The sequence below is a fragment of the Hemiscyllium ocellatum genome, chromosome 13 (assembly GCF_020745735.1).
Source record: "Hemiscyllium ocellatum isolate sHemOce1 chromosome 13, sHemOce1.pat.X.cur, whole genome shotgun sequence".
Classification (NCBI taxonomy): Eukaryota; Metazoa; Chordata; class Chondrichthyes; order Orectolobiformes; family Hemiscylliidae; genus Hemiscyllium; species Hemiscyllium ocellatum.
In genome coordinates, this window is record NC_083413.1 from 7,524,574 (window position 1) to 7,538,467 (window position 13,894).

The following is a 13,894-nucleotide window of genomic DNA, read 5'->3' on the forward strand; positions in this document are numbered from 1 at the left end:
TTTCCGTTAGGCGAGGAGACTAGGACCCATGGACACAGCCTTAAAATTAGAGGGGGTCAATTCAGAACAGAAATGCGGAGACATTTCTTCAGCCAGAGAGTGGTGGGCCTGTGGAATTCATTGCCACGGAGTGCAGTGGAGACCGAGACGCTAAATGTCTTCAGGGCATAGATTCTTGATGTCTCGAGGAATTAAGGGCTACGGGGAGAATGCGGGTAAGTGGAGTTGAAATGCCCATCAGCCATGATTGAATGGCGGAGTGGACTTGATGAGCCGAATGGCCTTACTTCCACTCCTATGTCTTATGGTCTAACTCAATATTAAGCCCAGAAGATTGTAAAGTTCTGAGTCTAAACATGAGATGTTGATGCTTTTGCTGTGATTTGCTGGATTTCTTATAAATGCTGTTTTTTGAAGTCAAAGATCAAATGATTTTCTGACCTTGTAAAAAACGTTAGTTTCCAAGGTCTGTAAAGAGCTAAGATCAATTTTTGATCCACTTTAGAATTCAAGTTCTAATAATAACAAAATATTATGAACTTTCATAAAACTTATTTAGAAAATCACTTCTGGGCCAACAGTACAATAGCTTAGTTCAAAACTTAATTATGAAATCAGGAACAATGCTGCTGGAGCTGTACTTCACTATTCTGTTTCAACCTCAGATACAAATTTCTCTCAAGCAAGTGTTTACAGATGAAAATGACAGTCAATTATAGCTCAGTTATTATAAATAAATTGAAAAGAATTTTCAAAATAAAACCCTTTAACAGAAGCAGTAATAAAGTTATCGAGTGTTGGATAATAGTAGTATAGTTGTAACAATCTTCAAAGCTTTCATACAAGGCTGAAGAAGGGTCACTGGATCCGAAACGTTAACTCTGATTTCTCTCCACAGATGCTGCCAGACCTGCTGAGCTTTTCCAATTGTTTTTGATTCTAATTTCTAGCACCCTCGGTTCTTTTAATTTTTTAAAATGCCAGGCTTCTGTGCTCCTATGAGATGTGAAGATATGAAGCCTCGTTACCCAAACTAATTTTGGTCTGTTCTGCAGAAGGGTTACAGGACCTGAAACATTAACTGTGCTTTCGCTACACAGATGTGGCCAGATGTACTGAGTTTTCCCAGCGATTTATGTTTTAATTTTGTTTTGACGTGTGCTGTAGGTTTTCTCTCTCCAGCCTAAGTTTAAAACAATGAAGCTTTTTTTATGGTTGTCATAACATCATTGTAAAAAAAAAATCAATACACAGATACCTGCAGTGATATTAACTATTTAGAAGTGGCTTTATTAGAATTTCATTCTAAATGTACATGTATTTTATGTATACATTGAAAATGCATTTATATTGTTTCTTTAACATAGTAAAATATCACAAGGTGCTTCACAGGTGATTATGAAACAAAATTTGTCCTAATACAACAAGAAAAAAAATGTTGGGATAGTTAAAATGGTAGTTTAAGGAGCGTATTAAAGGAAAGATGTTTGGAAAAAAATTTCAGAGGTTTAAGGCTTAGGTAGTGGAAGGCCAACAGTGAAGTGATTAAAATCAGGGATGTGAAAAATGCATGAGTCTAAGAAACTCAGATTTCGAAGGACAGGAGAAAATTTCAATAATAGAGAGGTCAAGCAGATGGAGAGATGAGAAACAAGGTTGAGATTTCTAAATAATTTTAATCACATCTGCTGTGAGGTGTAGGAGCCAACACAGATTAGTGAGCACAGGGATGAGGGAAATTGGACTGGGTGTGAATTAGGATCCCAGAGTTTTGGATCAGCTCAAGTTTATGTCAGGTATAAAGTGAAAAACTACTTAAATCTTTTCAAACCCACAGAACTAATGAGATGGATATCAAAATAATTTGGGCATATAATTTTTACTACTTCTAAGCACGCACAAAGCTGGCAGGCTTGACATCATTTAGGTACATTCATTTTCCTCTATTCAACCAAATAAAAACTATATTGCCAAATGCATTGCACCTGCAGGATACAAGTTACATTTGAGATATCTATGAAACCTAAAGCATGAAACTGAATTATTAAGTATGCCCAAACAGGAATAACTAGTTGCACAGTTGCTTTATTTCATATAAGTAAAAACAAGTTAGTTTCACTGCATTATGCCTTTTTTTCATGTTGAATATTGACTTCAATTTACGACCTCAGGTCATCATCTGAAAGTTATGGACGCTTTTATATTTTCTATGTTCTCAATGTATAACATTCACATCTATAGTTCTGCTACATAATAGCTATTACAAAAATGATTAGATTACTGCACAGCATGTCACCTGTAATTCATTTGGAGCAGCACTGATTATGGCTAAGGGCTTGTCTACAATCCAGACTTTTTTTTGGCTGACAGAGCACAAGGTATACACAAAAAGAATAAGAACAATTTTAAAAGTGCACAGTTTGTTTTAAATTTTAACTTTGTTGACAGAATTTAATCCAAATAAATCATGCCTGGATTTTTCACAATCATTGCGTAAAGTGAGAACATGCTACTAAGTTCTATATTTACTTGAGCCATATACATTCATTGCAGACAGACAAATCTGAATTGTCTGTGAACCCATTGTTGCATCAAATTTACTTTCACCATTCAATAGATCCAGGTTGTGAGGTCAATTCGACAAAATCTTCGTTGTAATTTACTGGTATGGATAGCACCATGTGAACTTTGAAGTCAACCTTATTCAGTTCTTTATATTCATCCAGTTTGTTTTTCAGCTCTGCTCGGTCTCTCACAGCTTCTGCTTTCTCCAATCCGTCTGACTTTTTGTGGCAAAAGTATAATGCCCTGCAGATTGGAAAAATAATTATGCTTCAATCAAATATTCCTGTTAACTCATGCTCTACTATTCAAAAAAACATCTTGCTTTGTTTTTGGGGAACAGGTACAAGAATTGCCACCCCCACTATCGTTATTTGCTAGTAACCATTATTTTCATTTCTCCCCCACACAATTAGCATGCTATCTCTTAAATTGGGAACATGTGCACTGAAAAGACAGCCAGTCTATGAAACCATACAATTCCCAACTAAATTGAAAATATTTTAATTTGCTACGAGTTCTTTGCTGAAGTGACCAGGAAGGTTGACGAGCACAGGGTGGCAGACGTAGTCTATATGGATTTCAGTAAGACCTTTGATAAGGTTCCACATAGTAAGCTGCTCTGGAAGGTAAGACTGCATGGAATCCAGGGGCAGCTAGCAAATTGGATGCACAATTGGCTTGATCATAGGAAGCAGAGGGTAATAATAGAAGGTTGCTTGTTTGACTGGAAGCCTGTGATCAATGAAGACCCCAAGGGTCGGTGTTGAGCCCATTGCTGTTTGTTATCTATATCAATGATTGGGATGAGAATGTATGAGGCATTAATTAGTCAGTTTGCAGATGACACTGAAATAGGCGGTCTCGTGGACAAAGAGGAAGGTTATCACCTTCATTCCCCTACGCCCTCGGATCAATGAGTTCAACATGCGGCGAGATATTGAACAATTCTTCCGCCGCCTTCGCCTCCGTGCCTACTTTCACAACCAAGACTCTCGCCCACCCTCTGACGACCCCTTCTCCCGCCTCCAACACACCCCATCCACCTGGACACCCCGTGCTGGCCTCTTACCCGCCCTCGATCTATTTATAGCCAACTGCCGCCGCAACATTAACCGACTCAACCTATCCACCCCTCTCACCCACTCCAACCTCTCACCCTCAGAACGTGCAGCCCTCCACTCCAATCCCAACCTCACCATCAAACCGGCAGACAAGGGAGGCGCGGTAGTAGTTTGGCGCACCGACCTCTATACCGCTGAGGCCAAACGCCAGCTCGGGGACGCCTCCTCTTATCGCCCCCTTGACCATGACCCCACCTCCCACCACCAAACCATCATCTCCCAGACCATCCATAACCTCATCACCTCAGGGGATCTCCCATTCACCGCCTCCAACCTCATAGTCCCACAACCCCGCACCGCCCGTTTCTACCTCCTGCCCAAAATCCACAAACCTGATTGCCCCGGCCGACCCATTGTCTCAGCCTGCTCCTGCCCCACCAAACTCATCTCCCAATACCTCGACACGGTTCTGTCCCCTTTAGTCCAAGAACTCCCCACCTACGTTCGGGACACCACCCACGCCCTCCACCTCCTCCAGGATTTTCGCTTCCCCGGTCCCCAACGCCTTATCTTCACGATGGACATCCAGTCCCTGTACACCTCCATCCCCCATCACGAAGGACTCAAAGCCCTCCGCTTCTTCCTTTCCCGCCGCACCAACCAGTACCCTTCCACTGACACCCTCCTTCGACTGACTGAACTGGTCCTCACCCTGAATAACTTCTCTTTTCAATCCTCCCACTTCCTCCAAACTAAAGGAGTTGCCATGGGCACCTGCATGGGCCCCAGCTATGCCTGCCTCTTCGTAGGATATGTGGAACAGTCCATCTTCCGCAACTACACTGGCACCACCCCCCACCTTTTCCTCCGCTACATCGATGACTGTATCGGCGCTGCCTCGTGCTCCCACGAGGAGGTTGAACAGTTCATCAACTTTACTAACACCTTCCATCCCGACCTCAAATTCACCTGGACTGTCTCAGACTCCTCCCTCCCCTTCCTAGACCTTTCCATCTCTATCTCGGGCGACCGACTCAACACAGACATCTACTATAAACCGACTGACTCCCACAGCTACCTGGACTACACCTCCTCCCACCCTGCCCCTGTAAAAACTCCATCCCATATTCCCAATTCCTTCGTCTCCGCCGCATCTGCTCCCAGGAGGACCAGTTCCAACACCGTACAGCCCAGATGGCCTCCTTCTTCAAGGACCGCAGATTCCCCCCAGACGTGATCGACGATGCCCTCCACTGCATCTCCTCCACTTCCCGCTCCTCCAACTGCCACCAAGACAGAACCCCACTGGTTCTCACCTACCACCCCACCAACCTCCGTATACAACGTATCATCCGCCGTCATTTCCGCCACCTCCAAAAGGACCCCACCATCAGGGATATTTTTCCCTCCCCTCCCCATCAGCGTTCCGCAAAGACCACTCCCTCCGTGACTCCCTTGTCAGGTCCACACCCCCTACCAACCCAACCTCCACTCCCGGCACCTTCCCCTGCAACCGCAGGAAATGTAAAACTTGCGCCCACACCTCCTCCCTCACTTCCCTCCAAGGCCCCAAGGGATCCTTCCACATCCGCCACAAATTCACCTGCACCTCCACACACATCATCTATTGCATTCGCTGCACCCGATGTGGCCTCCTCTATATTGGGGAGACGGGCCGCTTACTTGCGGAACGCTTCAGAGAACACCTTTGGGACGCCCGGACCAACCAACCCAACCACCCCGTGGCTCAACACTTTAACTCTCCCTCCCACTCCACCGAGGACATGCAGGTCCTTGGACTCCTCCATCGGCAGAACATAACAACACGACGGCTGGAGGAGGAGCGCCTCATCTTCCGCCTGGGAACCCTCCAACCACAAGGAATGAACTCAGATTTCTCCAGTTTCCTCATTTTCCCTCCCCCCACCTTGTCTCAGTCGGTTCCCTCAACTCAGCACCGCCCTCCTAACCTGCAATCTTCTTCCTGACCTCTCCACCCCCACCCCACTCCGGCCTATCACCCTCACCTTGACCTCCTTCCACCTATCACGTCCCCATCGCCCCTCCCCCAAGTCCCTCCTCCCTACCTTTTATCTTGGCTTGCCTGGCACACTCTCCTCATTCCTGATGAAGGGCTCTGGCCCGAAACGTCGAATTTCCTGTTCCTTGGATGCTGCCTAACCTGCTGTGCTTTAACCAGCAACACATTTTCAACTATCAGAAATTGCAGCAGGACCTTGATGAGCTGGGGAAGTGGGCTGAGAAATGGCAAATGGAGTTTAAAAATAAGTGTGAGTCATGTATTTTGAAAAGTCAAATCAAGGTAGGAGTCTCATGGTGAATGGTAGGGCCTTAGGGAGTGAAGTGGAACAAAGGGACCCTGGAGTTCAGGCCCACGATTATCTAAAAGTGGAGTCACAGGTAGACAGGGCAGTGAAAAAGGCTTTTGGCACACTTTCCTTCATCAGTCAGTGCACTGAGTATTGAAGTTGGAAAATTATGTTGCAATTGTACAGGCCGTTGGTGAGGCTGCACTTGGGAGTATTGTATCCAGTTTTGGTCACTTTGCTATAGAAGGAATGTTATTAAACTGGAAAGAGTGCAGAAGAAATTTACAAGGATGTTGCCAGGACTTAACAGTCTGGGTTATAGGGAAAGGTTGGACAAGCTAGGACTTTTTTTCTTTACAACATAAGAGACTGAGGGTGTATCTTACAGAAGTGTTTAAGCTCATGAGAGGCATGGATAGGGTGAATGCACTCATTCTTTTTCCAGAGTTGGGGAATCGTGGACTACAGGGCATCTCATTTAAGGTTAGAGGGGAAAGAATATAAAGGGAACCTGAGGGGCAACATTTTTTACACAGAAGGTGGTACGCATATAGAATGAGCTGCCAAAGATGTTAAGGCAGGTACAGTAACTACATTTAACTGGCATTTGGATAAATATATGAAAAGGAAATGTTTAGAAGGATATGGTCCAAGTGCAGGCAAATGGTGTTAGCGTAAGTAGACATTTTGGTCATTATGGACCTGTTTGGGTGAAAGGGCCTGTCTCCATGCTGTAGGACTCTATGACTCAATTAAAATAAAACTTGCCTAGGTTTCTCTCTTGATTTGATTTTTCTACGACAATCCAATGTCAGTGAAGGTGGAACTGCAGACATTATGATGCGTCAGGCAAGTGGAAACGGAGTTACTTGAACATTTTTTTCCAGAAGGCAGTCGCAGTTGTTGGGTTACAGTTGTCTGATTTGGTCAGTGATCAGGGACAGAGATGTGATGACAAGTCAGGCAAGCAGGGTGAAAAGGTGAATTTAATCCTTCAGTTCCTCTTAAACCAGACAAAACTCAGTTTATTTTATTGAATGCTTATTCTTGCATAACACATCATGAAAATGGCATAGCTCAAATCTTTATTCGAAGAACAAGGTATTTACAAATAAAAAACTTCCAATCAACTATTGTTGGAAATAATAATTCTCAAAATCCTACAATTTATTCATCCCTGTCTGTATCTGATCGTGTTTGCATTGTTTGCATTCTAGTACACTTGACTATATTATCCAATCACGCCAGTATATGTTTACATCTCCAAGCTGCAGTATATACTTTGTAAGTATATACTTTACAGGAGTGGAACTTCTGTATGCATAGTCGGAAATTTCCTGTGGTGATTGGAAGGGTATCCAGAAAGTTTAAAACCAGAACGGACTCTTCCAGTGGCAGCCATCACTGGTGGTGAACCTGCGAGTGGGAGGCAGCTCAAGGAATCTGCATTAGCCACTTGGCCTCCTGAATGGTGTTCCAACTTGTAATTGTAAGCACTTAGATTGAGAGCCCACTGCTGAATTTAACCTGAAGCTATGGGGCGGAGGGTGGAGTGGCTCCTCTTTGAGTAGCCCTAGCAGGGGTTTGTGGTCTGTTATTGTTACAAATTTACATTCATAAAGGTATTAGTACAACACCAAAGATGACCGGCAAACCTTCTTTCTCTATCTAGGTGTATTTGCACTCTGCTTCAGCCAAAATTCGGGAAGCATATACTATTGGATGCTCCTCTCCATTGGGCCATCTGTGAGCCAACACAACCACAATACCGTTCAGGGAATTCATGTCAGCACCAGGCGTCGCTTGGGACCATAGTGTGCTAACACCTTAGACAATGATAACTGCTTCACTTCCCTGAAAACTACATCTTGGTCACAAGACCATTTCCAAGGCTGAGCTAGTCTCAATAGCAGATGTAAGGGGGCCAGGATGGAGGCCAGGTTACATATGACCTATGTTTAAGTTCTGTAAGTGTTCTTTATTGATCTTCCCTCTTCATCCAGAGAAATGGCAACCTGAGGAAGACCTTATAAAATGTTTTCCATTGTCCACTGCAAAATGGCACAGGTTGATGATACCCCAACAGGCGGTCTTGTATATTGGTACAAAGTCTTATGGGTATTAATTGCAGCATATGTCCGGGGATCCTCATCTAACCGCAATTGCAAGTCCACATGGCACACTTAGAGAACTTGAACATAGTCCTTTGATATTTCTCCCTAGTCGGTCATAAGTTTTAGAAAAGAAAAATGTGTGTTCGAGGCACCCCAAGTGGCCCATTTGGATGGCATAGTGGACAAGACTGGGTGACGCCCATTGGAAGATAAAGCGAAGGTGGTCAAAGATGCCCTGGTTCCCACATCTGTACTGGAGCTTAGATCTTTCCTTGGATTTGTGAATTATTATAGAAAGTTCATATGCAACCTAGTCTCCATTGTGCCCTGGCTTTGTGAAGAACAGCTCGACTACTAGCTTTGCGTCTAAGTCCTCAATGCAAGGCATTGACTATTTCTTCAGCTGCGAGAAACAATTTTCCATTTATTTATATTCCCACAAAGGTGAACTGACTCATTGGCCTTCACAATGAGTACAATAGGTCCTGCCCATTCCATAAACTGGACTGGTTTGATAATTCCTTCACTTCCAGCCTCCTGATTTCTGCCTCGACTTTTACATATAAGGCACTGGACAGGCCCTGCAGAATTGTGGTCAACATTTGCAAGGTGGCCTTGGTCCCATTGATATCATCGACCTTCCTGAAAATCTTTTGGATATTTAATTAGGACTTCACTCAGGCAGCCATGTTCCAAATGAAAAATGTTGAGGCAATCAAGGGGATTCTTTTTCCACCAATTTCACCGCATAGGCTTAGGCTTGAACCTTTTACTACAATCAGTGATGACTAAACCAGCTGATTCTCATATGAGGCTAGAACCAAAGTCGTACCCTTAATCTGTAAAGGTTCCCTAATGTAGATTCTCAGTTAATTCACAAGAATGTTGCCAGGGTTGGAGGATTTGAGTCGTAGGGAGAGGCTGAATAGGCTGGGGCTGTTTTCCCTGGAGCGTTGAAGGCTAAGGGGTGACCTCATAGAGGTTTATAAAATAATGGGCATGGATAGGATAAATAGACAAAGTGGGTGAATCCAGAACTCGAGGACACAGGTTTAGGGTGAGAGGGGAAAGATATAAAAGAGACCTAAGAAGCAATGTTTTCACGCAGAGGTGGTGCGTGTATGGAATGAGCTGCCAGAGGAAGTGGTCAAGGCTGGTACAATTTCAGCATTTAAAAAGCATTTGGATTGGTACATGATTTGGAAAGGTTTAAAGGGATATGGGCCAAGTATTGGCAAATGGGACTAGATTAGGTTGGGATATCTGGTCAGCATAGATAAGTTGGACCAAAGGATCTGTTTCTGTGCTGTACATCTCTATGACTCTTGCCGAGATCTTACCCAAACTTAAGAATTTGAGTCTAGAGCGAATCTTGTTCAAGACTGGTTCAGCAATCGATACATCCATGCCCATATCAACTTCCATTAGAACCGGGTGACCATTTACGAGATGTTTATAATGACTAGCTCTAATTTGGCTGTTGCTAAGCAATTTAACTGTTCCAAGCCAGATACAGGTGGGCTTTCCAGGGTGTGGACTCTCCTGGACATTGGCCTATGAGCTTTCTTCGTCAATTCAGGCCTAGTGGGATTCTTTTGCTGTCTTGAGTCCATGCACTGGCAGCATTTATAATGGCTTGCTGGCCCAGATGCTGAAGAAAATTTTAACTGTTTGGTCGAGGCTTGCAACTGCCTTGCCTCAAGTGGTATCCCTACGCTCAGTTGCCCTTGTGAGGGGGTCCAGTTCCATGTGCATCCCTGTAACTCATATGCTCCACTTGCTTCATTTCCTAATGACAAAACTAGTTGTAGTGCCTGTTTGAAGGCCAGTTTGGTTCAGCTAGTAGGCACTTATGCATAGTTACATCATTAATCCCACATACCAAACGGTTTCTCAGCATCTTACTAAGGGGAGGCAATAGCCTAATGGAATTATGGCTGGACTATTACTCTAGAGACCCAGGTAACAGAATCCAGGTTCAAGTCCTACCACAGGAGATCATGGAATTTGAATTCAATAAAAATCTGCTATTAGGAGTCTAATAATGACCATAAAACTATTGTCAATTGTCAGCAAAACCCATCTGACTCACTAATGTCCTTTACGGATGGAAACTGCCATCCTTACCTGGTCTAGACTACATGTGACTCCAGACCAATGTAGTTGACAATTAACTGCCCTTTGGGCAATAAGGGATGGATGATAAGTGCTAACCTCGTCAGCGACGGCCTCATCTTGTGAATGAATAATAAAAAAAATTAAGGATTAAACCAAACTCACATGCCTCTGTTAGTTCTCTTAACCTCATCAAAAATTCCAACAATGATTCCCCTGGTTCTCCAACTGCCGAGTAATACTGATAATGTCTCAGAATTAGAGGAGGTTGGGGTTGTAATATTCCTTAACTAAATCTGTCAACTTTTGAAAAGTTTACTATCTGGTGCCTCGGGAAATGCTAGGCTTCAAATAACCGAAAAAGCTGTAGGTCCACAAGTTGTCAGGAGAATTACTCATTGCTGGTCATTTGCCTGGAAAAAAATATGCATTTTTTCCATATGCTGGGCCCTGTATTTGACAGCAGGATGAATGAGTCAAGCTTTCCAAGTAACAGCAAATGCCAGAAATGCTCATTGCAAACTCAAAGATGACTTTTGTGAACAAATTTCTTAATTTTTATTTTCTCTCATTGCCACTGAAATAACTTCACAGAAGTCAGTATCCCATCACAAGTCACCCTTTACTTACATGTGCATAGTAGCTGACACTGGTCTGGTTTTGTCAGAGTCAGCTCTCAGAGTGAACAAAACCTCTGAGATCCCTGTTTATTTTTTTTTAATTTAATTCCCACCACCAAGAAGAAAGGAAACACCCAAGTGGCCTGTGACAAGCAGTGCCCTTCACATCAAAGGGCAATGCTGTGTGATCAAATCAGTGAAGGGGAGGGCAAGGACTTAATCAAAATAGAGTTGGAGGGGGAAAGATTCCTGTTTATATCTGTCAGCCAGCAATCCATGATTGGACCAGGAAACAGCCCCAATTGGGGAACTCATATTCCATGAGATCCACCTGGCTGACCTTGTTATAATCACGACAGTACGTCATTAATACTCATGTGAAGGTTGAATTCTTGGAACTTATGTCAGATGATTTTCTGAAACAGCATGTTGAGGAACCAACTAAGGAAATGGGCAATTTTATATTTGGTATTGTGGAATGTTGAGGGGTTAATTAATAATCTTGCTGTAAAGAAGCCTTATCAGAGAAATATGACAGAATCTTACATTATGTTTCAAAGTCATGTGGTTCAATGACAAACTAGGGTCTTAAATCTAAGCAAGGAAACTGCAAAGGTCTGAGCTTCAGTGGATTGGGAAACAAAGCTGAAGATATGACTATACACAGGCAATTTTAATAATAATGATGAAAGGCATGTCATTTAGGATTGAGAGAAGGTAGAATTTCTTTAATCAGATGATGGTGAATCTTTGAAATTCTCTGCCCAAAGCTTGTGGAGGCTGTCATTGAGTATATTTTAGACTGAGACTGATAGTTGTCGACAGCTTAAAAACATGAAGGGATATGGGGATAGTACAGGAATATGTTGCTGAAATGGAAGGTCAACCATGGCCATTTGAATGCTCTGCAAGTGTGAAGGGCTGAGTGGCCTACTCCAGATCTTATTTTTCATGTTGATGCAAATCCAAAATCATCATAAAATTGTTCAGTCTTCGCATTTGATTTTCATCTACTGGAGTTCTGTAATATAACACATTGTAAAGTTGCAGATGGAGTGAAGAGGAGCAAAGGAGAGAGGTGGGCATCTGAGAAAGTAGTCACAATACAGCATCAGAATGCTACATTGTTTTCTGTGCCTGTGGCAAGGAAGAGAAAAAAAAACTCAGCTTGAGTTTCTATTGCTAAGATTGTTGTGGTTCTGTTCGCCGAGCTGGAAGTTTTTGCTGCAAACGTTTCGTTCCCTGGCTAGGGAACATCATCAGTGCTATTGGAGCCTCCTGTGAAGCGCTGCTTTGATGTTTCTTCCGGTATTTATAGTGGTTTGTTCTTGCCGCTTCCGGGTGTCAGTTTCAGCTGTAGTAGTTTGTATGTGGGGTCCAGGTCGATGTGTCTGTTGATGGATGTTCTTGCCGCTTCCGGGTGTCAGTTTCAGCTGTAGTGGTTTGTATATGGGGTCCAGGTCCATGTGTCTGTTAATGGAGTTTGTGGATGAATGCCATGCCTCTAGGAATTCCCTGGCTGTTCTCTGTCTGGCTTGTCCTATGATGGTAGTGTTTTCCCAGTCAAATTCATGTTCCTGATTGTCTGAGTGTATGGCTACTAGGTATGGTCGTGTCGTTTTGTGGCTAGCTGATGTTCATGGATGCGGATTGTTAGCTGTCTTCCTGTTTGTCCTATATAGTGTTTTGTGCAGTCCTTGCATGGTATTTTGTAAACTACGTTAGTTTGGCTCGCGCTGGCTATTGGGTCCTTTGTTCTAGTGAGTTGTTGTCTGAGTGTGGAAGTTGGCTTGTGTGCTGTTATGAGTCCTAAGGGTCGCAGTAGTCTGGCTGTCAGTTCTGAGACGCTCCTGACGTATGGTAGTGTGGCTAGTCCTTTTGGTTGTGGCATGTCCTCGTTCCGTGGTCTATCTCTTAGGCATCTGGTGATAAAGTTGCGCGGGTATCCGTTTTTGGCGAATACCTTGTATAGGTGTTCCTCTTCCTCTTTTCGCAGTTCTGGTGTACTGCAGTGTGTTGTGGCTCTTTTGAATAGTGTCCTGATGCAGCTTCGTTTGTGTGTGTTGGGGTGGTTACTTTCATAGTTTAGGACTTGGTCTGTGTGTGTTGGTTTCCTGTGTACCCAACTACTACAGCTGAAACTGACACCCGGAAGCGGCAAGAACAAACCACTATAAATACCGGAAGAAACATCAAAGCAGCGCTTCATAGGAGGCTCCAATAGCACTGATGATGTTCCCTAGCCAGGGAACGAAACGTTTGCAGCAAAAACTTCCAGCTCGGCAAACAGAACCACAACAACGGACACCTGAGCTACAAATCTTCAACCAGACTTTAAATTGCTAAGATTTTTACAAAAATGTATTTGTGCCACTGTATGTGGGCGTTGTTGGCTGGGTCAGCATTATTGCCTGTCTCTCTTTGACTTTTAAAAGATAGTGATGAGCTGCTTTCTTGAATCACAGCAGTCTTGTTAGGAAGGGACTTTTCACATCTTTTAGCTGTTGTAGTAGATTGATACAACTGAGTGGCTTGATCATTTAAAAGTCCATAACAGTACTGTGGTCCTGTACTGACATGTAAATCAAACCAGGCAAGGAAGACAGATTTACTTTGCTAAATAACAATAATAAACCAGATGAGTTTTTACGATAACAATGATTTTGTGGTATCATTACTGTGACTAACGTTTACTTCCAGATTTATTGAATTGAAGTTGTACACAAACACATTCTCTCTCTCAATTATAAATACTGTATTGTACTGTAGTTACATTTATTATTATTGTATTATTATATTTAAGATGTTTTAGGTAAAATATATACTAAGACAATCAGATGACTAATTGATGCTAGATATGAACTGTACATAACTGTTCCGACTTACATACAAATTTGACTTACGAACAGTCATGAAAACGGAACTTGCTCATAACCTGGGGATTTCCTGTATGAAAATTGCCTGTTTACAGTCATTTCTCTAGCTTTGTTTCCCAATCCACTGAGGCTCAAAGGACTCCTCCGACCTTTGCAGATCCTTTGCTTAGATTTAAGACCCTAATTTGTCATTGAACCACATGACTTTCAAAC

General features: G+C 43.1%; 1 protein-coding gene across 6 annotated transcripts in view; it reads right to left on the reverse strand.

Annotated features, from left to right (window-relative positions):
- Window positions 1-1,291: 1,291 nt before the first annotated feature.
- LOC132821417 (uncharacterized) overlaps window positions 1,292-13,894 on the reverse strand; it is a 74,803-nt gene continuing 62,200 nt past the window's right edge. For 4 of the 6 annotated variants that reach the window (XR_009645311.1, XR_009645312.1, XR_009645310.1 and 1 more), the window contains one exon: window positions 1,293-2,808. Coding sequence is in view for 1 of the 6 variants with exons in the window: in XM_060834000.1 (XP_060689983.1) it covers window positions 2,604-2,808 (205 nt within the window). In the remaining 5 variants the exon portion in view is untranslated. Of the gene's footprint in view, window positions 2,809-13,894 lie in introns of all 6 variants that reach the window. The other 2 variants (XR_009645314.1, XM_060834000.1) reach the window with 1 other exon arrangement.